Source organism: Dipodomys merriami, unplaced genomic scaffold (genome assembly GCF_024711535.1).
Source record: "Dipodomys merriami isolate MVZ:Mamm:240054 unplaced genomic scaffold, mDipMer1.0.p SCAF_16, whole genome shotgun sequence".
NCBI classification, from domain to species: Eukaryota; Metazoa; Chordata; class Mammalia; order Rodentia; family Heteromyidae; genus Dipodomys; species Dipodomys merriami.
Genome location: NW_027202937.1, coordinates 10,754,683 through 10,781,034, shown reverse-complemented (window position 1 = coordinate 10,781,034; position 26,352 = coordinate 10,754,683). Strand labels below are relative to the sequence as shown.

The 26,352-nt window shown below is 46.2% G+C and overlaps 1 protein-coding gene across 1 annotated transcript; it reads right to left on the bottom strand.

Annotated features, from left to right (window-relative positions):
- LOC138828200 (H-2 class II histocompatibility antigen, E-S beta chain-like) lies at positions 1–16,823 on the bottom strand. Its single transcript, XM_070024053.1, has 6 exons — positions 16,689–16,823; positions 7,139–7,408; positions 3,420–3,701; positions 2,368–2,478; positions 1,005–1,028; positions 1–362 (listed from the first exon to the last, which is right to left on the bottom strand). Exons 1-6 carry the CDS (start codon positions 16,801–16,803, stop codon positions 349–351), a joined length of 816 nt encoding a protein of 271 aa, XP_069880154.1. The 5' UTR covers positions 16,804–16,823; the 3' UTR covers positions 1–348.
- Between the last annotated feature and the right edge of the window lie 9,529 nt (positions 16,824–26,352).

Below are 26,352 nucleotides of genomic sequence, written 5' to 3'. Positions count from 1 at the left end.
TGGGAAAAATTTTTTAGCTCTATGTTTATTTGAGGGAAACATAAAATGAGGTATTGTGACACAGGCCAGATTGGATTGAATGGGGGTAGAAAGGGTGGCAGAAGGTTTGAATGCAAAAGGGCCAAGAGAGAGTGCAGAGCAGACCTTGCAGTCTGCACTGGGCTTCCAGCTCAGGGACAGGGGCTGGGGAGCCATCAGGGAGGACAGGATCTGCTGGACACTGAGCAGGGATGAAGCCAGGTCCGGAGAAAGCGTTACTTCTCTCTGAAGAATTAGAGCCAAGCTGGAGTGATGTCATGAGGAGAGGGAGGGGCAGAGGTCCTGCCTTCCCAGCTGTCCACCTTCACTTCAGCTCAGGAGTCCTGCAGGAGGCAGAGGACAGTAAGTGTGCAGACCCTAACTCAGAAAATGGCTGCTTTCCCACGATAAGGGCTTCTCATTATAGCATGTGGGAAGGAGGAGGGAAGACTTTCTACCCACCCTCAGCCAATGGTATTTTACAGCATAGTTGGGTTTTGTCTTTCACTGTTGGTTTGCTTGTACCACTGGTGAAAATGAACTCAGGACACTGTCCTTTGGCTTTATCTGCTCAACACTGCAACTATAACACTTGTGCCACAGCTCCACTTCTGGCTTCTTGGTAGTTAATTGGACTTAAGAATCACATGGGCTTTCCTGCTCTGACCAGGTTTGAATCAGGATCCTCATTTCTCAGCCTGCTGAGTAGCTGGGATTACAGGCATGGGATTACAGCCAGCCATCTCTGGCTCTAGCACAGTTTTTATTAAACTCAGAGTGGAGATGGGGTGCAGTTCAGTGGTACAGCATTTGTCTAACATGCACTAGACCCTCAGGAGGAATGTCAGAAGCACAAGAACACAAAGGAAACAAATCTTAAAGAGAACAAGACTTAGGTCACATTTCTGCTTCATGAAAACTTTGATTCCAGATTTATGACAGTACTTTTGCCTTGTGTCATTTGTTGTAGGATTAGAGAACATTACCTGCTGGTTGAAGTCCAGAGTGCCCTACAATGGAGACAAAAGGACAGACACTGAACTCTACAGAAGCCATTCCACCTGCAAACACAGCACCGAAGATTCACATCTGCCCCCTGAGACTTCTCTAACACCACTGATGCAGGAGAGATGAAGGACTGGCATAGAAGAGACAGGGAAAGTCTCTTCTTTTTAATAAATAGAAAGAGGGCCAGACTCAGAAGTTCTAACCAGGAAGCAACTCAAAAAGCAGTGAAAATTCCATCCACTCAAATGTTAAAGCGAGGAGACCTGAAAGGGTCTGCCAAAGCCTTCTCTGGTAAAATGGTTTTGTAAAAAAGTAGAGAGGAAATAGCTCTGCAAATGCACATAGACAAGATGAGAGGCTTGTCTGGAACAGAGCAAGTCCTAAAGCTCACCTAGGATTGTTCCCCTGTTTCAGGTAGGACCAGGGGCATCTCTCTATGTTAGAATAATAAGCAACATACATATGAGCCACTGAGAACCTCTGCTTGCGTGGAGGCTGCCAGATGACATGCCCACACCTATTCTCTCAGCTCCCAATAAGGAAGACAGCAGGGAACTGCTGCCATTTTGAACCTTTAAGTGCCACTTCCTGCGTATGAGGAGCTGGAAATGTTTTCCTAGCTTTCTGTCTCTCTCTATTTAACCTTGTTCTACTAAAATAAATCCTGGATAAACACTGTCAGCTCATGAGTCTCTCTCCTTTTCAGGAGACACCATGGCATGCTTTCAATGAAGCTTAGGGACACCCTCATGCGTTCTCTGGTGAGAGTTGCAGAACTTCCTTAGATTTTCAGGTCATGTGAGAACAGTAAGCTTCCCACAGGTCCCTTGCTGTCCTCAGAATTAATCTCAGTGATACCACTTTTTTTCTTAAAAAAAAAAAAATCTGCCGACTGTGATTCTCAGCCACTAGAAGGTCTAAGGACTCAGGGTCAGCTTGCCATTAAGTCCCCACCTGTATCCCTACCTATTTACAAAAATCTGTTAAGTTTGTATTTCCCCAGTGCTGTATTGCTTTCCCCCTCTGACATACAAACTCCTACCCCAGTTGCAACAATCTCATTACTCCTCCTTCTTGGAATATGACTCTCGCCCCAATTCCTGTACCTCATGTAACACCTTCCCAACACCTTCTTCTTGGAACTGATTCTACCCCCTGAATTCCCATGGTCCATGTGATGTGACCCATGTGAATGCCCTCTAAGTTTAGTGTAAATTCCACCCAACCTGTGCACTGCTGCTCCCTCCATTCCTGCTTGCAGAGCCCAGCAGGTCTGTCACCCAGGAAATCCTTGAGCCCATACTGGTGGCTCACCTCTCCTTTCTGACAGAGGTTCCTTACCTTTTGAGTTCCTGTGGTAGATGAACAGCCCTGCACCCAGGAAGAGCAGCCCCAGCACAAAGCCCCCAACTCCACTCATCAGCTTGCCCTGTGCAGATCCAGATTGCGGCTCTGAAAGGAGACACCAGGATTAGTTACATGTGTACAAAATCAGAAATTCTCTCATGAGACCCCGAGAGTCAGACTCTTGAGCAGATAGAAGCCTGCCCCAGATGAATGAGATTTAGCCATTCCTGAAAACAGGAGAATTAAAAGTCTGAGCCAGGTGCCAGTAGCTCATGCCCATAATCCTAGACATTCAGGAGGCTGAGATCTGAGGATGGTGGTTAGAAGTTAACCTGGGCAGAAGAATGTCTGTGAAGCTTTATCTGCTATTGAGCAGCCAAAAGCCAGAAGTGGAGCTGTGGTTCAGATGGTAGAGTGAGTTTGAAGGAGTGGAGTGCTAGCCTTGAGAAAAGTAGATAAGGGAAAGCACCAAGGCCCTAAGTTCAAGCCCTAGTACTGGCATGATCACACACACATGCTCATCAACCTTAGTGACTGAAAGGTTCATACACTGGCTTCATGTAATTGTCACAGGGCTGAAGTGCCACCAGGTCTCTGAAAACTGTGGAACTCAGTCATGTTACAGAGCTGGTAAAGGATGACAGAGCTAATGGCAGACAGAGCTGAGACTGGATGAACCTCATGTCAGGAAGGACCCTGCATTGCTACTCTTCTCAGATCACAGTGAACAACCCAGACAGTAGCACCCACACATAAGCTCAGCCCTGAGGCTGAGGCTGGGCCAGGACTGAGGAGGTAACTAGGACCTGTGGTGTCACAGGGCTTTCAGAACAGTGTCTTGATTGACACACTCATGTCCCCATGGCTCATGGGTGTTTTCCTGACCAGTGACCTATGCTGAGGGGGAGAGCATGGAATGGGTGAGAATCCAGTGTGGGGAGAGAATGCTGCAGCTGTGGTGTAGGGAGAGGAGCCCTGCACCCCGCAGGCAGCCAGGTCTGCATCTGGCCTGAGGACTTTATACAGTCACCAACATGCTCACTCACTCCACTCCACGGTGACAGGACCGTCCAGGCTGGGGTGCTCCACGTGGCAGGTGTAGACGTCCCCCTGTTGGGGGGTCATCTCCAGCATCACCATGATCTGGAAGGTCCAGTCTCCATTGTAGACCAGGCCTGTGGACACCACTCCAGCCTTCTCCTCTTGGCCATTGCGGAACCATCTGACTTCAATGTTGCCTGGGTAAAATCCATGCACAGCGCACACCAGGAGGTTGTGGTGCTGCAGGGGTTCAGTCTTTGTGGGGTACACGGTCACCATAGGTTTAACTGGGGAAGAAAAGGCAGAATAACTCAGAATACAGCAGAATCCTCCTTGGTTTGCTGCCTTCCTGTATTTGTCCAACATTCCCAGGTTCCAGTCCCGGCTGGTGATACAAGTTCTAACTGGTAGCACCATGGAAAAGCAGGCTACAGGACTTGCAGATGGTAGGATAAATGGATAAAACTTGCCTGACAATGAAATGGAGGCACAAAAGAATGAGGGATAAGAAAACAACGAATGAAGAAATAAAGATGCGCTCTTCATCTTTTGCTCCATGACCTTACAGGAACCAGAAAGGAGAGTCATAACCATGTGTCTGTCTCAACGACTCCAGTTCTCTGGATTTAAGCCAAGGCCAGGCTGTGTGAGAAGGAAGGTGGTTGGATGGGCTTATGCTCTGTCTTCCTGTGGCATGTCCATGACACAGGCTCTCTTTCTCTCCTTCTCATTTCTCTACTAAAAATTCTTCCCCTCACCTTCACCATGTGCACACCTTGCCTGTGCTCTCTTGCCCATCAAAAGTACTGAGGTCCCCTTAGCTGCCCTGAATTTCTGGTAACATATTTGTTGCAGTGGTCAGGCAGTCAGAGATTAAATATGTCTTTTTCTGGTTTGGATTCACTGAAAATTTCAAAATAATCAGCTGAAAGGAAATCCCCTTTTTCAATCAGTGGTGGGGTGCTGTGCCACTGGCCTATTATCCCAGCTAGGAGACTGGGTGCAATGGCGTGAGCCTGTCATCCCCATGAAAGGAGGAGACTCCTGCAGAAGTGAGGTGAGATGGAGACACAAGGAGCCAGGCGATAATGTTGTTTCAAATAACTCTCATGAGCAGAGTCAGACGGTAACACCAGAGGAGGAAAAAGCAGTTCAACTTCCCCACCACTATACCTTCTGTTAGGTGCTGAGTTCAAGAGTGGAGACCTGAGACATGCTATCAGAATCTGCCCTTCCTACGAAGGTGCAAAACCCTGCCAGCTCCATCAGTGGGTAGAGGTGGACAGTGGGAGGCAAATCTGGGGAAAAGAGGCCCTGCCTGAAGCTCAACCATTTCCCCTAGGTTTCAATAGGCTCCAAACCTTCTCCATATTTTAGATCATAAGCAGCACCCGTCTTGGCCGTACTGAACCATGGTGTAATGCTCAGGAGTTGAGGAGCTCCACAACCTCGTGCAACCCACCAGGAAGAATGAAGGCCACTGCCATCTTGATTCTTGACCACCCTTTCCTACGTGGGAACCACGAATTGTGGATCTCTCATTTTCCATTTCTGTTTGCTTAGCCCTTCTTTTTAAAAAAATTTCTTTGTTGAGATTATATAAATTTCATAATAATGTGGAATAATGATACTTAGGTAAAGCACCAAACACATTTTAACCATTATTTTGTTTTGTTTTGTCGGTTGAGGGGCTTGAACTCTGAGCCTGGCACTATCCCCCAGCTCTTCAGCTCAAGGCTAGTGCTCTACCACTTGAGCCACAGTGCCACTTCTGGTTTTCTCATGGTTTATTGGAGATAAGAGTCTCCTTCCCGGGCTGGCTTTGAATCATGATGCTCATATCTCAACCTCCTGAGTAGCTAGAATTATAAGCATGAATCATTGGCACCAAGCCACATTTTAACCTTCACAAGACAAATTGTCATTACCATGGTCCATAACACTGGTGAACTCTACACATTTTGACGATACAACTATTTCTTCCAAATCAGGAGACATGTACATTTCTTTCCTTTTGCTTAGTATGAGCCCTTCCCTCTTTCTCACTCCCCCCTCCCTTCGCTGCCCTTGAGTTGCTTAGTTCACGTTCATCCATGTGCAGCGCAGCTGACGGCCTCTGCTCATGTTACCCCTGTTTCCCTCTGAGTCTGTGCCTCCTCCTGGCTTCCCTCAGATGTGCACATGTGTGTTCCATATGTGGGGCCAACAACATGGAGTCGTCTAAAAACAATGCTTGTGTAGTGTTTATTTTGCCATATCGTGTCTCATTTTGAATTTAATGTCCACATATTAGGGAGACCATGTGCCTTTGTCTCTCTGAGCTGGGCTTAGCTCACTCATCATGATTTGTTCTAGTTCCATCCATTTGCCTGTGAAGGCCATTGTTTTGTTCTTTTTAATGGCTGTGTAATATTCCATTGTATATAGGTACCACAATTTATGGAAGCATTCATCTGTCGGGGGGCATCTGGGTTGTTTCCATATTTTGGCTATTGTGGACAGCTGCTTAGCCCATCTTATATTAATAACAGTCCTTGCTGAAACTTTCCCCTTGTGGGACTGTTTTTGTGAAAGGCTCCTGAAGTGCCTTTCATGAGTGGATGTCAAGGACCTGTGGATTTTCCTGGGCAGGGGTGGGTTGGAGCCCTCACCTGTCATATGATGACAGAAGGCCCACAGGCCAGCCTGGGCATAAAGTGGATCCTCACTTGAAATAATCAGGAGAAGAAGTGGTGGAGACCTGGTTCCAGTGGTGGAGCACCTGACTTGCAGGCCTGAGGCCTGAGTTCCACCCTGAATTGTGCCAAAAAAAAAAAAAAGTAAAGAAAAAGAAAAAAGAAAAAGGGGGAGGAGAGAGGGGAAGGATGGAGGGAGGGGAAGGGAAGGGAAAAAGGGGAGGGGAGGGAAAACAGGGAGGGGGGAGGGAAGGGAGAAGGGTGGAGGAGGGGGACAGGGGACAGGGGAGGAACAGGAGGGGAGAGGAAGAGGAGCAGGGAGGGAGGGGGAATGTGGGGGAGGGAGGAAAGGGGGGATGTGAGGAGCTGGAAGCATGGCAGGGAGGGAGGAAAGGAGGGGAGGGGGGAGGGGAGAGTGGGGAGTAGGGCAGGAAGGGAGTGGAGAGTGAAGGGAGGAGGGGGAGCAAGAAGCAGGGCCATGACATAGAGGAGGGGGAATGGGGGAGGGGAGAGCAGGGAACAGGGCCTGGATGGAGGGGAGGGAAGGGTGGAGGGGGAGTGGGAAGGGTGTGAGGGAGGAGGGGGGAGCAGAGAGCAGGGCAGGAACAGACAGGAAGGGGAGGGGAGGGAGGGAGGGAAGGAGGAGGAGGGGAAGAAGAAGAGGGAGGGGAGGGGGAGTGATGAGGGATGTGAGGGGAGGGGGGAGGCAGGGAAGAGGGGGTGGTGGGAGCAGACTGGGGAGGGAGGGGAGGGAGGGACTGGAGGGAGGGTAGCTGAGGGGGAGGTGGAGGAAGAGTGAGAAGGAGGGAGGGGGAGGGCAGCGGGGCGGGGCGGGCGTCTGGAAGTTGCTCATGTCCATCATCTTCTGCTCTGTGTTTGGGTTCAGATCTGAGCGTGTTCTCAGGCTGGCAGCAGACGCGGGCGGCGCACAGGCACGTGCGCACACACGCGCAGGCGCACGCGCACCCGCACGCACGCGCCCCGCGCCCCGCCCTCCCCGCACGCACGCGCCCCGCGCCCCCGCCCTCCCCGGCGCCGGCCCCGCTCACCTCGGCGCTGCACGGTGAAGCCATACCCGATCTCGTAGTTGTGTCTGCAGTAGGTGTCCGCCATCCGCCGCCTGTGCTCCAGCTCGTCCTGCCGGCTGTTCCAGTACTCGGTTTCGGGCCGCCCCAGCTCATTCAGGGCTTGGAACTCCCCGACCTCGCTGTCGAAGCGCACGAGCTCCTCCCGGTTATAGAAGTATCTCCGCAAGTAGCGCACCCGCTGCGTCCCGTTGAGGAAGTGACACTCGGACTTAGCTAGTTCCAGGAACCGCGCTGCGGGGACAGGAGCGGTTACTGCCAGGGCCGCGATGACCTCTGACCCCAGGACTCTGAAGGATCAGCTCCCTCCAGGACCCCGAGACGACTGGACACAAGACGGAGGCCACAGTGACCCCGAGGACAAGGACACCCCATTGCACCAGAGTCACCCGTGTGTGGGGGGAGTGTGGGGGGGAGGCGTGCGGGGCGGGAGAAGGGGCGGGGCAGGTCCCACACACTGGCACCTGACATCACCAAGTCCACCAAGAACAGAGCAGGCGGCAGACCCGGGAAATTTCCACCCATTCCCCACAAAACGTGGAACAGTCCTCCCCCCTCTACCTTTTATTCACAATCTACAACCTCCCTTCCCCGAAGGCAGAGGATCAGAAGCGCGAGCTCTCCCTCCCAGGGTTCTTATTCTGTCATTCTAGCAAGGCCCAATGTCTCCCTCTTGAGGGGGGGATGGGGGAGTGGAGGGATGGAAGAGAAACAGGAGAGAAACTATGGACAGAGAGACAGCAAGAGGCACCTTTGGGAACAGAGTGGGAACACCCTGTGGAAAGTGCTGAGGCCTCTGGAGAGGCCTGCTGTTTGCAGAGAGGCCTGGGGAGAGTGGAGAGGCCTGCAGAGAGGGAGGAAGGAAGGAAAAGGAAAGACCTGTCCCAATGGAGGTTTGGAGGTTTGCAGACCAATAATAAAGGTCGAGGCTGTTCGTTGGAGGTTTGGAGGTGAAGGCTGCTCTTGGCTCTGGGTAGCTAGCCCATGACAAAGTAGTCACAGACCCCTTTCTAGTGTAAATAAAATTCTTTTGTTACCTATAACCCTGCCTCTGAGGATTGTCTCACTCCAAGGTCAGTACAGTTGGAGGCCCAGCAAGATAATCCATCTGCATGGCATGGGGCCATGGCCCCCAGGAAACCCCTCATAGGTGAGCACCTCAGCCCTCAGGGCAGAGAGCCTCCCTCCAGCATCTGTTTCCCAAGGACCAACACAGACAGGAGTCATTAGGAAACTCTGCAGGGGGAAGTCTGGGCAGGCCTGCGTCTGGACAGACTCATTGGAAGGCTGGACACAGCACTACTTCCCAAGTCCAAGGCGGGAATGAGGTGTTGCCCCCCACCTCCTGGGACTTCCTCAAGAGATCTTCTGAGGCTTCCTAGAGGTCATCTGGGACCTCCTTGGGAGGTCATCTGGGGCATGTGGGACATGTGGATTAAGTGTGTGAGGCTACTTGTGGGTGTTTGTTTTTTAGTAGTTCTGTGTGCATCCTGTATATACCCATACTCACTCCTTTTTTCCAGGTTGGGAAAACAATATCCTAAGGTTCTTGTAAGTGAAACTGTAACTGAAAAATCTTCTGCCCAGTGTTACAGGCCCCAGAGGAAGACCCACTGGTGCACTCTCCTGCCTGCTCTGTGCCATTAGCACCTCTGATGTGAAGTCCCCACCCCCCCCATGCCAGAAGTGGTTCCTCTTTCAGGCCTGAGGTAGTAAAGGTGATGCAGTCCCCTTACCACCCCTGAGCCAGGAGCATGGGGGAGACTGTGGGCAGGCCCTGTTTCTAGGGTATGTTCCCTTTACAACTAGTGACCTGTATAACTGGGAACAACAAAACAGTGTTTGTCACACACCAGCCCACCTGCAATGATTGCCAGCAGCTTTTACAGGTGCTGTTCACTTTGGAGGGAAGGGGGCAAATCTGGCACAGTGCCTTGAAGGCAGCCCTTGGACCACATGGTTCCACTGATGACCCAGTGCTTTTGGAGCGAGTCTTTCCCCAGACTCACTCAAGCTGGGAATCCAACATTGATCGAGATAAGGAGGCGCTTACCAATCATTGCTAGACTCTGTTGGCAGGGATATGGGCCACAGCTAGGAAGCCAACTAATTTATCTAAGGTGAGTGAGACAATACAGCTCCCAGAGATTCCCTCACTGATGTTCTAAATGTCTCTTGGCAGCCTATAGGACTTGTATGCCTACAGGTCCTGAAGTCCCAGAGAATTATACAGCTCTAAATATGACCTTGGTTACCCAGTTGGCCCCAGATATAGGAAAAAATTTGAAAGGTTGGAAGGATTTGAGGGAATGGTGTTATCTGAGGTGCTTGTGGTTGCCCAGCAGGGGGTTGATTAAAAAGATAGAGTAGCAACACCAGGACAGGGTGTTTATTGCAAGGAAAACAGACACTGGAAAGGGATTGTGCAAAGATGGAAAATGACAGGTTAAGTAAGGGAGTTATCTGCCTGAAAATGGTGTCCATGTCTCCTGGGAAACATGGAAAGGAGCTTGAGGTTCTGAAATCTAACCTTGATGAACTTAAAAATCACTGGCCAGGGGCACTAGTAGCTCACACCTGTAACCGTAGTTACTCAGGAGGCTGAGATCTGAGGACCCCAGTTCAAAGCCAAAAGTGGTGTCGTGACTCAAGTGGTAGAGCACTTGCCTTGAACTGAGGAGCTCAGGAACAGTGCCAGGCCCAGAGTTCAAGCCCCACAACCAAAAAAGAAATCAGCTCTCTGAACTTAATGAAAAAACTCACACACTCCTGTCTGAAAACACTGGCTTAAAGAAGACCCTGAACCTCCAGTACATGCCAGTCAAAACCACAAAGGGGCTAAAAGCACATTCAACAGTCTGCTGGAGAGAACCAAAAGAAAATTATTGAACATGAAGAAAAGATTTGAAGACATAATTCAGGAACTTGTAAAAGCCAAAGATGAGAGTGAAGTCCTCAAAAGGAAACTGGAAAACTCTGAGAATGAAATGAAAGCCGAGTACATCAGCTTGGGTGAGCATGAGCCCAAGCAGGGGAGCACGGGTCAGAAGCTGAAAGAGCCACAGGACACCAACGCTGCCGTCCTGGCTGATTACAAGCGAGGCAGGAGGAGATCCTGATGCTGCATGTGGAGATCATGACCTGGAAGAAGGAGCTGGACATGATAGAAGAATGTATTATGCTGGAGTGCACGCCCATTATCAGCTTTTGAAGAGTGTAGGCAGAAATTCAACGCAACAGAGAGAGAACTAAAAGAGCAGATAGTGGAGCAGACACAGAAGTGCCATGTCAGAAAAGCAGAGGCCATGAAAAGTGAGCAGGCTTTCCCTCCATGAAGTCCACTTCCCAGAATTCATCAGGTGAGGTTCCTCTCTAACACACCCTCTCCACATGTCCCATCTTTCCAGCATTTACCTGTTGGCAACGTTCTACATGCATTACATAGGCTTGGTAGGCTGAGGCCATACTGGTTTTCAAGAGAGTTTTAGGCAGTGGCCTGGGGCAATTTTCCAGGTGACAAATAACCAGATATAAGCAGACATGGAAGGCTTGAGCCTGGAACCACTTTTTGCAAATGCAATCTCCACATTTGTATAGAAGAGGCCAAGAAAAGTAGCAGGAAAACAACAGGCTCAAGAAGAATATTGTCACTCACCAGAAAGAATTAAAGGACACGAATCCTCTGATAGGGAATGCCCAAGAAATGGAAAGAGCAGTAGGCAGAAAAACAGAAGAGGAAACAAACAGTTGAAAGATCTGTCAACAAACACACTGAAGGGAAGAATGAGGAAGAGAAGCTATTAGAGGAAAAGGCCAAACACACTGCCAATATCCTCACCACACAAAGTCTAATACAGAAGCAGCATGTCCCAATGGAGCAGGTGGAGGTGCTGAAAAAGTCTCTCAATAGCACTGTGGAGAACTTAAAGGAGGAGCTGAAGAGCAAGCAAAGGAGCTGTGAGAGGGAGCAGCAGGCTGGGAGCAGGCTGCAGCAGCAGGTGGACAATCAAAGCAACTCTCCTGTGGCCCTGGCAGAACACTTGCAGGTTAAGGAGGCCTTTGAGAAGGAGGTTGGATCATGAAAGCAAGCTGGAGAGAAAAGGAGGAAGAAGAAAGCCAAAATAAGACAGAAGAACTCCACAAGCTCCAGACTGAGGTTCAGAGTACTAAACAGGTTTTAAAGAAATTAGAGACTCCTGAGGTTCAGGGAAACAACTGAGCTGATCAGGTAGCATAGGAGGCTGCCCCAAAACCAGTGGGGCCTCTACAGCTTCTAGTCATTAAGATGAAAGGAAGAGGAGTGTAAATAGTGGTGAAGTATGCAAATGTGGAGACTGCACTTGTGAAAAGTGCTTACAGGCTCAAGCCTTCTATGTCTGCTTATATCTGGTAAATTGCCCCAGGTACTAAAAATGTCTTGAAAACCAGGGGGACCTCAGCCTGCTAAGCATATATACTGAACATAGAAGGTTGCCGAGAGGTAAATGCTGGAGAGTCAGAACATGTAGAGAGGGTGCATAAGAGAGGAACCTCAGGGTGACTTTTGGGAAGTGGACTTCATGGAGGTAAAGCCTGGAAAGTATGGGTATTGGTAACTGTTAGTACTAGTAGACACTTTTCCAGGCTGATCTGAGGCATTCCCGAAAAAACCAAAACTGCTCAGATAACAGATAAAAATGACTCCATGAAATAATTCCTTGATTCAGCTTACCCTTAGCAATGGAGTTCAACAATGGGCCTGCCTTCATGGCCCAAGTCACTCAATTATTAGCTAAAGCCCTAGGAATAAGTTGGAAGTTACATTGTATTTATAGACCTCAGCTTTCAGGACAGGTGGAAAGAATTAATTGGACTTTCAAGGAAACTTCAACTAAAGTAATTACAAAGAATGGCCATGACTGGGTAAACCTCCTCCCCTTTGCTCTCCTCCAAGCAAGATTCACCTCTTACCTACCTCCTATAATGTAATTTATGAAAGACTGTCCCCTTTGGTTCCTAAACTGGGGAAGCTATATTCACAGAAATGTCGAACCACAATCTTGCACAGTCTCTGCAACATGTTCTTTTGTGTGCCTGTCCTTTGGTAGCTGAGGCCCACCAACCTCCTAGAAAAACTCCCCCCACTCTTTCTCACCTGCGCAGCTGGTGTGGGGGAAAAGGCATCATGCTCCTGAACTGGAGCCCAGGTGGCAAGGACCTTACTCAGTAGTGCTAATAACTGTCGCTATTAAAGTGGCAGGAAAACAGCATTGGAGCCATCACTCTCAAGTGAAACAGGCAGTGGAACAATATCCAGAGATGGATGCAAGATGGTCTGTTCAGATACTCAGAGGATCCCCTAAACATAAGGCTTACTAAGTGTTAACGTTTCTAACAGGGATATGATGCTTTGCTATAGTTGCACTTCCTTGTTCTTAATGCATTACTAAGACTTTCCATGGGGAGACCTTTTCTGCCCATTCCTTTGTACAGGTGGCTTGTTATTATCTGTTGAAGCCTGTTAGTTGAGGGGAAAAGGGAGTATAGGGTTTGCCCCAAAAGAAGGATGTAAAAAATCAGTGATTTGATTGGACATGAAAACCAGTGGGGATTGTGAGGACCAGCCGGCAGTTTGGCCAGCACTGTGCTGATGTCATTGCCTCAGGGCCAGGCTGCTGGAGGGGACAAGGAGCAGTTGGGCAGTGGGCAGCTTTGGGCAGGGTGTCAGTGGGCCGTTGGAGCCAGTGGAGTGGGGAAGGGTCAGCCTATGTATAGGCTGTGCATTCCGGTTTATGGGGTAGAGAGAGAGACAGCAAGAGGCACCTCCCTGAGCAGAGTGGGCAGGGCCTGTGGAAAGTCCAGAGGCCTCTGGAGAGGCCTGCAGAGAGGCCTGTGGGGAGGCAAGAGGCCTGCAGAGAAGGAGGAATGAGGGAAAAGGAAAAGCCCGCCCCTTCGGAGGTCTGGAGGTCTGGAGGTTTGGAGATCGGCAGACCAACTAATTGGAGATTTGCAGAACCACTAATAAAGGTTGAGGCTGCCCTTTGGAGGTTTGGAGGTTGAGGCTGCTCTTGGTTCTGGGTAGCTAGGCCAGGACAGGGTAGTCACAGGACCCCTTTCCATTGGAAATAAAACTCTTTTGTCACCTTTAACCGTGCCTCCATGGATTTTCTCACTCTGAGGTCATTACAGAACCAGAAGATATGGAAAGCAAGATCCATGATGTAATTACTTCCCCAAACATCAGCACCCCACCCATTCACCTTTCCTAACCCAGCGGCAGAACAAGCCCAGAGGGCAAGGGACCCCTGTGACATTGCACCACATTGCACCACACACACCCCTCCACTTGGGTGCTGTGCTGGGGACCATCAAGCAGGAGCTGGGTAAGGACTTGGCCCTCACAGCCCCTGACCTACTCCTGCTGGGAGCCTCCATTCACTCCTTCCACCTCTCCTGCCCACAGTTCTTCATCCCTTTCTTCACAAGCCCTATCTGGAACATTCCGTGGAAATATCCTTAGCATGGATCCTGGGGCAGGCCTGGGCTGCCCTTGGGAATTCAAACAGAGAAAATTCAACATTTGCCCTTGAGCTTAAATGAGTGAAAGTGAGGCACAAGAGCCAACACTCCAGAAATTATCCAGGAAATGCAATTGTCAGAGTATAGCAAGAAGAACCAACATGGAATTGGGAGGCAAGGAAGGACTGTGGGGACTCACATTTGAGGTTTAACAGGGAAGGGTAGGAGGATGTGAGCCAGAGGAAGTGTGTGGTGAGGGCATTGGTTTTGATAAACAGGAAATGAGATAGAAGGATGGAGAGGACATTTTCTCTTTCTTTCCTAGCTGCCATGTAGTGAGCAGTTTCCTCCACCACACCCCCCACCACAGGCCCAAAAGCAATGGAGCTAACAGACCCCAGACTGAAATCTCTCTCTGCAAAGAATCCTTTCCACTTAGTCATTTGTTTGTGTGAGGTAGTTGGTCATAGTGACAGAAAGCTTACCATCAGTAACAACAGTAAGCCAGACCCCAATGGCTCACACCTGTAATCCTAGCTATTGAAGAAGCTGAGATCTGAGGATCACCACCAGAAATCTAGAAGTGGTGCTGTGGACAATTTTGGATAGTTAATGTTCATTAGCAGTATGTGTATTCTTTTAAATTAATATAGTAAAAACATAGAGACATTTTAAATCCAAGGTGCTTTGGCTCAAACTGATAGTAACCCTTATCAAAAAAGCCATCTTTTAAAAGCCAACTTCCTCTACCTTTTTTTTTTGTCATGGGGATGTACAGAGGGGTTACAATTAAATAAGTAAGGTAATAAGTACATTTCTTGTCAATCTTGTTACCCCTTCCCTCATTTTTCTCCTACTTTACTTCCTCCCACTCCTTTTCCAATATATTATCTTGGTATATTGATGTTGCATTGATTCTCTTATCCTTTGTCTCATCATTCTGTGGTTTTCCTTCCCTTCCCTAACTCAAATAAATGTATATACAATACCAGAGTACCCAATCAACTACGATGACAACAGGAGATATACCATAGGGGAAAGAACATACAAAAGAAAAAAATTACATAGTACATTAAAAACAATAACAAAGAAAAACCTCGTATGTCCATGTCTTGGAGTTCATTTCACTTAGTGTCATCCTAGATAGAAAAATCGATTTTTTAAATTTTCTTCCATCTTTTTGAAATGTTTAGATCTGTTGTGTCCTCATCACACATCACCCCAAACATGTCCCCAAACAATAAACACATATACTCTGTGTAGAATCTCTGCCAGTTTTATTGAGTGTGTTCTTAACTGGTTTTCAGGACTTGGATTCTCATTTCTCTTGAAGATATAGATACAGATTTATGAAACATGTAATAATAGAATTTATATGACTATACATACATATACATATGTTTGTATATGTACATATATACATGCACTGGAATGTACTGGGATATATAGATAGGTTTTCAGTTGGTGAACACATGAAATTTCCAATCATTTCATTGATGGCTTTGTAATCACTAAACTGCATTAAGTCATCTTCACAACATATTCCTTCTTCTCACTGCCAATGTCATTCAGCACTCCAACTACTTGCAATCTGATTGGTATCCAATATCCAGTTCCCAATATTCATCTTAGAACCACTCCAAGCTGGGTATGGGCCTCTCACACTTGTAGACAGGACCCCACAAAATGGGAAACATGAGAAGGGAATCGTCTTGCTGGTTCACATTTCTAACCTTAGCTATTCAGCAAGGTTAAGATCTAGAGGATCATGGTTCAAAGCCAAAATGTCCTCCAGACTCCAGCTCCAGCTCCAGGTAACATTCCAATCTTTGTCACCATTATGAACACACACTCACAAGAATAATTCATTCTGAATTTCCTGGAATAAATAATTTTTCATCATAGGACAATTTTATTACTAATTTCCATTTTCAGCAACTGGGTACAGAAGCACTGGTGTACTGGACTGTACAGCACACGGAAGCTCGCCCCTAAGTGTCCAGTACAGAAGGGAGGGGTCTCCCCTCTACTCTCATGGGCCTGAAATCTGGGTCAAGCCCAACAGTGTGACTCTGCTGAATTACTTAAACCCTTTAAGTTTTAGTTTGCATTGGTACATAGATGTATAAATGTCTCAGGCATGATATTTCTACTTAACTGACAGGCTGAAATAGATAGGCCTGCGAAAACATTTCAATGCTCCATACCAAAACAGCACAACTGTTCATCTCTCCATTCTTCAAAATATGGTAAATATATTCTAAGCCACTAATAAATAAGAGCTATGGGGCAAAGGACCTTTTGTTTTTCCAGAGCAGACAGGTAAAGGTGTGGCCAGTGCTTCTGTGTAAACTAAACCAACAATTTCTGCACTCATATTCTCTCACACTTTCTGACTCCCGTTCCACAGCACAGCCTTTTCTACAGGCACTACTTAGTCATGTCTTCTCCAACCCTCACTTCCTCGGTTCTGCTCTCTTCAATCCTTGCAATCCAGTTTCTTCCTCAACATTCTTCCTACAATGAAGGTGAAGGGTAGGGGACCCAGGGCTCACTTCCCTGTCCCATTCCCCCTGTGGCTCCTCCTGGGTCTCACCACCACTGGCCATTCTCTCTCCACGCTCCCTCCACCTCCACCTCTTCTACCACTCCTCCTCCTCATTCTCCTCCTGCTCCTCCTCCCCCTCCTCGTCCTCTTCCCCCTTTGTTTCCCCCCTTCTCCTCCTCCTCTTCTGTCTCATCCTCCTCCCTTGTCCTCCTTCTCCTCCTATTCCTTTCTCCCCCTCAGAAAGTTGCCTTCAATTCCCATGGGTGACTTCCCTTTGATCTTCTTCCAGCCCCAGGAGACAATCTTTTACACTCCTGTTTGGTGGAAGTAGTTTGGATTTCATACAAGTTGGATCAGAAATTATTGAAGAAATCTCAACTACTAAGGGATTTGTCCTGGACATAATGAGGAAGCTACCCCCCTCTTTCCCCCACCCATAGTAGCTCAGCACCCAAGGTGTGCACTTACGTTGAAGGTCCCTGGTCAAAGCCACAGGAGGGCTCAGCACCATCAGCAGCACCAACAGAACTGCCATGTGGAAGCCTCCAGGGAGCCATGGGCACAGCATGCTGGAGATCAGCATGAACCCTCTCTACCCAGATCCCAAGTAATCACCAAGGTACTCATTGCTTTGATGCTGGATTGGCCAAGCTCAATGTGGACAAACCAATCAGCACTAGAGATGAAAAGCATCACCCGTTGCTGGGTAAAGGGTCAATATCAAGGTACTCTTCTGAAATGTGGCCATTTCTTTCTTTCAATAAGTTTTGTATTGAATATTTTAACTCTTTAACCCACACATATGTGAATAGTTTTATTTGGGTCACTGTCCTGGTCTGGTTGGGTGCTAGTCAGTGAGTGATATGTTCACAAGGTCGAGCCTTGTAGGGAGCTCATTCAGTCACCTCTCACTTAAAGACAGATGTTTGTACAATCACTCCATCCTCAAGCTCCAAGAGCTTATGGACACCTTTGGCAAAGCAGCAGAGTACAAAATTAGCCCACAAAATCAGTAGCCTTTCTGTACAGTAACAACACACAAGCAGAGAGGGAAATCAGTCAAACAACTCCATTTGAAATAGCCTCAGAATAAAATATCTACGAATAAACCATCCAAAGAAGCAAAGACCTTTATAGAGAAAATGATTTAAAAATATGAACATATCAAAGATATCATCAGAAAATGAAGACACCTTGCATCTTCGTGGATAGCTAGAATTAATATTGGCAGCATAGTCATTCTCCAACAAGATCTACAAATAGGATGCAATCCCCACACAATCCCAGGGAATTTCTCTGTCGAGATAGAGAAAACAATCCAAAAATTCATATGGAACAACCAGACTCCCCAAATAGCCATATTATTCTAGGCCAAAAAATCAAAAAGTGATGCTGTGTGTGTTGGGGACCGCTCATCTCCCTAAGCAAGGCTGAAGGCACCCGTGGCTACTGAGAAGTCACCATGCCAGGGATGCCTAAGTGGCAAGGGTCATTTGGGCAGAGGCAAAGTGACCACGCACTGGAGATCACTGGGTCTGAGCCCTATCCCTGTTCCCAAACCAGGCAAAGAAGACAGCGGGTTTACTCAAGGATGTTAGCTTAAAAGCTTGTTTATCTCACACCTACTTTTCTACCAGAATGGTCCCACTTCTTTCTGTTAGAGAAGGCACTTACTCATCATCACTAGTTATATATCAAGTTGACTGCCTTTCCTTCTAGTTCATGCTGGATAGTAAAATCCTCTTAGGAGATGAGTGAGGGGCTTTTGTCCTCTGAGAGAGTGCCTCCTGGCTTCCCTGCTTTGATTCCACCCATTCTCTTTCAGTCTTTCTTTCTTTCTCATACTGGGCAGTCGCACTTCTAGGAACCTGATTACCTGGCTGCACTGGATGCCACAGATTCACCCCCGAACAGACATCACCAGCAGGGAAGGCCTGCTTCCAGCAGAAAGACTACCAGTGAAGAATCATAAAACTGCAACGTGCAGAAACTACAGCCAGCAGAGGATACCTTGCTCTGGAAAGAGTCACAACCATGAGTGGGCAAGGAAGAGGTGAGAGCACGTGGGTAACAAGTGGGCAGAACGACTCTCATGAACCTTAATGTTCTATCCGCCTTGGTAAGTAGATGCAGACACAGTTCAGGGATTTCTGAAGCTTGATTAGAGACATCGTTAGAGGCTGTGCTTAACTATAATCCCTTGTCTAAATACAAGCATTATAGATCCTGAGTGCCAGGATGGGCCTTTGAAGAGTTAAACAGAAACACAGCACTCAGGAGCAATGTTCCCTGTTTCTGTGTTTTCTTTTTGGGGTCTAGTCAATCATGCCTTAACATGATTCAGAAATCATAAGGAAAAACCAACGCCTTCAGTGCCTCATAAAACAAACTCATTCCTTGAATTGAAGGACAGAAAAAAAAAACAATTATGAAGGGAAAATAAAAAAAATATATTAAAGAGGAGAATATTTTAAAAGGGTTAATTTCTCTGTAATATAATTTGGCCTCAATGTAAATTGACATGTAAAAGGCTAAAACACTGTGGTATAAAAATAGATCACCCCTTAAAATGGGATAATGTTTTTAAAGAGGGATTTTATTAAAGACTATTAAATTAACACCTCACAAATTCTAAGCTCTTTGTTAGTCTAAATGACCCTCTAGAAAATTCATAAAGGAATCTGGGAATGGTGCCTCCTTCAGGAATTCAGTCTGGACACCCTCCTCCACCCCATCCTCCCATTCCATTCTCTTTATACACCACTAAGACTAAAGGCATCCAGGGAGTATTCAGTGTCAAGCTGTGGACTGAAATGAAGCCTTGCCAAGAAACTTGTTCTGGACGTATTGTATTCTTGGCTACCTAGGTGTGCTTATGAGTGGAGATTCTTTTTGTTGTTGACAAAAGGTTTCTGTTTTTTCGTCATTGGTTTTTCTACCACTGGCCACATGATTCTATCATACATTGGGCAAAAATATGTCATTGGCCATTAGAATCCCCCAAAACTTACAATCAGCATTCTTTTCTTTTCTTTTCTTTTGTTGTTTACCTGGGGCTTGCGCTCGGTGCCTGGGTACTGTCCCTGAGCTTCTTTTGTTCAAGGCTAGCACTCTACCACTTGAGCCATTCTGCTTAAGTGGTAGTGAGAAATGAAAGGCAGGGCTTGATGCATGCTAAGCACACTCTCTACCATTAATCCATATTCCCAGCCTCCCCTGCCATCATATTTAAACACAGTCCTGTGTGCATTTTAAAACTTTTTGTCCATAAGTGTGCATGTGTTCAAAAGAATTGTGTATCTTAATACACAAAACCTTCATCACTGGAATCAGGAGTTATTTCGCTGAACAAAACAAAAGCAAAAGAAGGCAGCTTTAAACTCAGACTGCAAGGAGGTCTTAAGATTTTGGTCTTAAGGAAAGCCTCAAATGATTATTACAAATATGAATACCTTCAATAAATAAAGAAGAGTTTTAAACTTATTTTTTTCATAAATAAAAAATGTCTTTGTAAACTATGCTAATGGAGTTCACAGATTTTGTAAAAGTTATTTCCAAATCAACTTACAGGAAGAAAATCAGGAAGAAAAAGGGAAGCATACAGAAAATGAGAAGTTAAGCATTACTAAAGAATTGGAGGGCTGGGAAGGTGGCTCACTGTTAGAGAGCTTGCCTTGGATGCATGAGGCCCTGATTGCAATTCTTCAGCACCACATAAGCAGAAAAAAAAAAGCCGGAAGTGGTGCTGTGGCTCAAGTGGTAGAGCGCTAGCCTTGAGGTGAAGAGCTCAGGGACAGCGCCCAGGCCCAGAGTTCAGGCCCAGGACTGGACACCCCCCACCCCACCGCCAAAAAAAAAAAAAAAGAATTTGAAAGGGAATTAGGAAACAAAAAGTGGTTTCATATAGAAAAGAGAGGATTTGAAGAGTGAGAATTGTCTTAAATGTTTGTTCCAAATTGGAAAAAGGAGATATTAAGACAAATCCAGACTAATCACTAAAGTAGCAGATGGTGTGAGTATGTATTGAGTTTTATAAGATAAAGCTTATAAAACATGAGTACAATTGGTATGTCATTAAGTTGGCTGTGACTTGAAAACTGATCTGAGGAATTTTCCAAAGGACAAAATCAATCCATGAATATAAAACTAAATAGAAACTAGCCTAAAGTTCGTTGAACTATCTGTTTATGTCAAGGTTCTGTTTATGGTCACATTTTCACTGATTAAATAAAATTAAAATGCTAAGAATTATTGCTGTCTAATATATTCTTATCCAGTTCACAAGCCACGTTGGATACTAAACTAAAATGGACACCAAACAGGTTATTTCTAAATTAATAATACCACACTGAGCAGGCTTGTGTCTGTGCATTCCTTACTGTAATATAAAAAAGGCGGGCTGGGAAGTTGGCTCAGTGGTAGAGTGCTTGCCTCACATGCATGAGGCCCTGGGTTGGATTCCTCAGCACCACATAAGCAGAAAAAAAAAAAGCCGGAAGTGGCACTGTGGCTCAAGTGGTAGAGCGCTAGCCTTGAGCTGAAGAGCTGAGGGACAGCGCCCAGGCCCAGAGTTCAGGCCCCATGACCGGACACCCCCCAAAAAATAAATAAATAAAATAAAAAAATAAAAAATAAAAAAAGGCTTAGTGACATCACACTACTGTATACAATAAAAAATAACTACATTGTTCAATCAGTCGCTTTTTCACACTTCCACCATGACTACTCTTAAGTCTTTCGTCCTGACAGATTTTACTCTTTGCAGCAGTTACAGCCAGGCCCACAGAATGATAAATAAATCAAGTATTAATTAGTCAAGCAGAGCTTTTATTCCTAATAACTTCTAGGTAATAACTAGTTTTTATTGATCTCTTTGTTGCTTCAATTTAAAGTAAACAGGTCTTACTGGCACACTTTTTTTTTTTTTTTTTTTTTTTTGGTCGGTCGTGGGGCTTGAACTCTGGGCCTGGGCGCTGTCCCTCAGCTCTTCAGCTCAAGGCGAGCGCTCTACCACTTGAGCTACAGCGCCACTTCCGGTTTTCTGGTGGTTTATTGGAGATAGGAGTCTCACGGTCCCTCCTGCCCGGGCTGGCTTTGAACCACGATCCTCAGATCTCAGCCTCCTGAGTAGCTAGGATTACAGGCGTGAGCCACCAGCGCCCGGCCTGGCACACTTTTTGTCAGTTGTGAGGCTTGAACTCTGGGCCTGGGCACTGTCCCTCAGCTCTTCACCTCAAGGCTAGTGACCTACCATTTGAGCCACAGCATCACCTCCTGTTTCTGGTGGGCTATTGGAGATAAGAGTCTCATAGACTTTTCTGCCCAGACTGGCTTTGAATCATGATACTCAGATCTCAGCCTCCTGAGTAGCTAGGATTGCAGGCGTGAGCCACAGGCACCAGACTCTCCTAAACTTCTTAAACAAAACTTTCTCATTTGACTATTTTACTTGCAATAATCAAGGAGTCAGCCCTGCGGAACGACATTATGGCTCTTGTTCCTCCAGCACAGATCCTGCAGTGTACTGAAAAGCACCTGAAGAAGGTAAATGGAGGTCGCCAGACCCATGAATAACTTGGGGTAGAGGATGGGCTTGTGTCTTAGCAGAATCTGCAGCAGCTCCTTTCTGGGAGGTGTGTCAAGCCTAGCTATGGACAGGGAAGATCAACATGCCTAAGACCCTTACAACATGACTCTGAGTCCAAATGGATCGTGAGCCCTACAGCCCTGGAGACACCCCAACCAGCAAAGCAAAACCAGTCACTTTGGACAAGTGAAGAAGGTACTTCACAAAGTGGAGAGACTTCATTGCATCAAGCTAACCTGCCTACAGGTCCATCAACCTGCTGGGAGCACCCTTTGCCGACCTTTGCCTTACAGTACCAGGGGCTCAAGGAGAACAGGTATTGAGCCACAGTTCCTACCCCTCCCCTGCTGAGGGCTACTGGAGCCAAGTTATAGAAACAGCCCAGATGCCCTACAATAGAGGAATGGAAGGAAACAATGTGGTACCTGATGGGAATCTGCATTGCTCTCAGGAATCAATATTGCTCCCCTGGCTTGGCCCACTGACTCACCTCCCAACCTCCCACCCCAGGGGACCTTCCCACAAGTCTCCAGCCCAGTCTCCAGCTCAGAATCTTAATGTAACTATGAAATTCCACTCCCCCACCCTTTCAGGTGGTAGGCACCTGAGAGATGGGGTAGGAGACTTGCTCAAACAATAGATTCCCAAAGCCAGACTTGCATTATATACTCATGAAACTCCTTGAACCCTCCAGCTTCCTGTGACCTGCCCCCCCCACACCTCTCCACCCCTTACCCATTATGCCTCCTGTCTCCTGCCTCTCCGCAGGTCACCGTATTGTCCCTCTACAACTCTCTATGAAAGTTGATCTGGTCTGTAAAGTTCACTTTCTGCTCTTTCCTTATGCTCATATCCTCAGGATTCTGTTTCCTAACAGTACTTATACACAATGGATTTTACATACACATTAGAAAGAATAGTAGTATGTGGTCTGTAGGGAAAGGGATGGCACTAGAACATGTGAGGTGGGGTAAGCAAGCTCAGAGAAACAAACAGCACATGTGTTCTCTCATATGCAGAGCTAGTTCTAAAACACACCAGAACATAACAAATTCGATGTGTCTCACAATGAGACCAAAGGAGGTTGCCCTTAAGAGAGGAAAACGAATACACAATGCGTATATACAGCTGGTTTATACAAAATAATATTTATTGAAATGAACTCCAGGTGATGGAAACAAGAGGTTTATTCTTTTTGCTGTTTTTGGTTTTTTTTCTTTGATCATGTTTGTTCATTTCTCTGCTTTTGTATTGTAAATGGAGACACAGAGGTGGAGGGACAAAGGGTAAACAATTGCAGAAATGGTAGCCACTGGACTCTATGTTGAAAATGAACTTTACAATCTGTGAGTGGGGATGGGACGGTAAAACAGAAAGAGAGAAATGCACTCTTTGCCTAACTGATGTAACTGTACCCTTCTGTACATCATCTTTCTAATGACAATCTAAAATATTTTTTAAATAAGACCTAAAGAAACATTAACAGCCTCCATGCCTCTCCGGACCTTCTCTCAGACATGTACATTGGATCATTAGAAAGTGCTAATGTGTCACTATTTTGGATTACCAAAATGGAGTTGCATGAAATACATCCTCTACAACTTGAATTCTTTCTTGTGGCTTCCACAGAGATTATGCAGAAGAAAAATCACAGTATAACAAGAATCAAAATGAAGCCAGGCACAAGTGTCTCACACCTGTAAACCTAGCTACTCAGGAAGCTGAGATCTGAGGATTGTGGTGCAAAGCCAGCCTGGGCAGGAAAAATCTGTGAGACCCTTATCTCCAATACACCACTCAGAAAACCAGAAGTGACCCTGTGGCTCAAGTGGTAGAGCACTTGCCTTGAGCTGAAGAACTCAGGGACAGTGCCCAGGTCCAGTGTTCAAGCCTCATGACTTACCAAAAAAAAATATCATAATGGATTTGAAATGTGCAGTATACTGTCCTAAGTTTTCTTAATATGTCTTAACTACTTCAAGGCACCCAGGAACAGCTCACTGATTCTCCTTTTCCATAGGCCCATTCAAGTATTAAGGGTTTCTACCTCAGCTGCAGGATGCTTTCCAGAGGAGCAAGCAGGAGCTCTAACCCTGCCCTCCATCAGAGCTCCTGCCCCACAGGGACACAGACTTCATACACATTGGAACTATGGAGGAAAGAGAAGATGCTGGAAGACTTCTCTTGGCATGATCTCACATGTGACAGAGACAGCATCATCAGATTCTGTGGAGCATGGAACACAGAATCTGTAGGAGAGGCAGACCTTTCTAACTCCCATTGAAAGCACGGCATGAACCAGGGTAGGGCAATGTGGGGAAATATTTGATCATCATTGCTTCTAAGTCCTGTCAGGCCTTCAGGGAAAGGAATGTCATGCAACATTGGGCAGCTGTCACCGGAGGAGACGTAGAAACAAATAGTCTCCTTGGAGGCATCATATGCAGAGCTCACAGAAAGGGAAAACGTGGAGGTTCTCTTTGGTTTGGGAAGTTGCTGTATGGACATTATTTGGGAGACAGAGGATAACCATAGGTAGCCACCTGACAAAAAGCATGCCACATTTTAAAGGATGCTGCCTGGAAACAGTGGCCGGTTACCACCCTTCCTCCCACAATGCCACCTGGTTGGGCCTCATGTGTGCCGTGAGGTTGAGCGTCCTGGCCACACCAGGGGAGGACTCCACACCATCAGTGCTGTTCCAGCTAACATGCGTGCTCCACCAGGGAGGCAAAACACAGGCACATCCCGCTGGAAAATGGGAGACGATGAGCAGATTATTTTCATCCAGGGAGTGCTATGAACCTTCTCCATCCACACCAGAAATGATCAGAATCAAGGTATTCATTGGTTTCATGCTGGATTGAGTGATCTCAATGTGGAAAAAACAAATCTGCATGTCAGCAGTGGATGCCATCATCAGCTGCTGCGCAGAGTTTCTCTATGAAGGTCTTCTGAAACTCAGAACTTCCATTATTAAAAAGGATTGTTTCAATTTTTTATCTCTGAAGTCTGATCTAGTTACAAGTAGAACTCTTGACTTGAACCAGTATGGTGATTCATCTCTGTGCTAACCAGTGTGAGGCATTCATATGTTCCCTTCGCATGTAACTTGAGGAAAGAACCATTTGGAGAACTCCATGTATGGAGGTGTTAAGGAATGAAAGAAATAGAGAGAAAATGACTCCAAATCAGGACAAGTTTAATCTTACCTTGACTGGGTTTTGTAGAAGGGAATTATCAGGTAACATCTCACAGTAGATTTTTTTTATTTATATAGTTGATTATTATTAATGCATTTTATTCATGCTTATTTTTCTTTACTTTATGAATTATTATCTTAAAATAGTTGTATAAGAGTTATTTCTTGGGGCTGGGAGGGTGGCTCAGTGGTAGAGCGCATGCCTTGCATACCAGAGGCCCTGGGTTTGATTCCTCAGCACCACATAAGCAAAAAGAAAAAGCCGGAAGTGGCACTGTGGCTCAAGTGGTAGAGCGCTAGCCTTGAGCTGAAGAGCTGAGGGACAGCGCCCAGGCCCAGAGTTCAGGCCCCATGACCAGACCCCAAAAAATAAAAAAGAGTTATTTCTTATTTTTTTATGGGAGATTCAATGCAACATGTCAGTTGTTTGTACAATGCATCTTGACCAATGTCCCCTTTTCATTGTTTTACCCCATTTCTCCTAATCCTATCTACCCCCTCAATTTACCTGAGCCTATTTTCACATATGTACACTGGAGATTATGAGGGCATTCACTCACTTTCCTCTTCTTAATATTTAGGGATATGGCTGATAAACTAAAGGAAGTCCAGAGGCTCCATTTAATAGACTAAGAGGCTTCCAGGTTTATCTGCTGCTTTCACTGCTGTCAGTGGCCCCTGAATGCATGTCGATAGACACCGGGATGATGGGAGGCCATCCACATGGCATGAAGGTCTGAAGAGAATCTGTGCACTTACCTTAGCAACAAGGAAAGACCACCCTCCATACAAACTGTACAGGGACTCAGCGACCATATAGGGTACTCAGAATCAGCCTGAGATACATCTCCCTCTTACATTTATTGAAACAAGGTTTCAATCCCTTTATCCTGCTTTCAGTTTTCATTCTCTCATTCCATTGAGGATAGATATATCCCTTCCTTATCCCATTTTGCCTGCTCTATCCTAAGGAATTAGCTGGTATGTGCTTGATTCCACCGTGTCTACCTGAGTGCCACCATTACACTGAACAGAAAAGACACCAGATAAAAACAGAAGCACAAACTTAACCCTTAAAATAGCTCTCCATATTTTTTACTTTTTTTAATTTAATAGAAGATATACTACTAATGACCATTAACTATCCAAAGTAGAAATCAAAATTTAGAATAACAAATGTGTTATATGTATCATGTTGATCATTCACTTTAAAATAAAGGACAGGGTTCTTACACACACACAAAACTATACTCTTTCTTCTGAATTGAACTGCAGAAAAAGTGATCATCATACAGAGATCCACAGTTTAAGAAGAAGTGAAAATGATTAGATAGATATTGTAA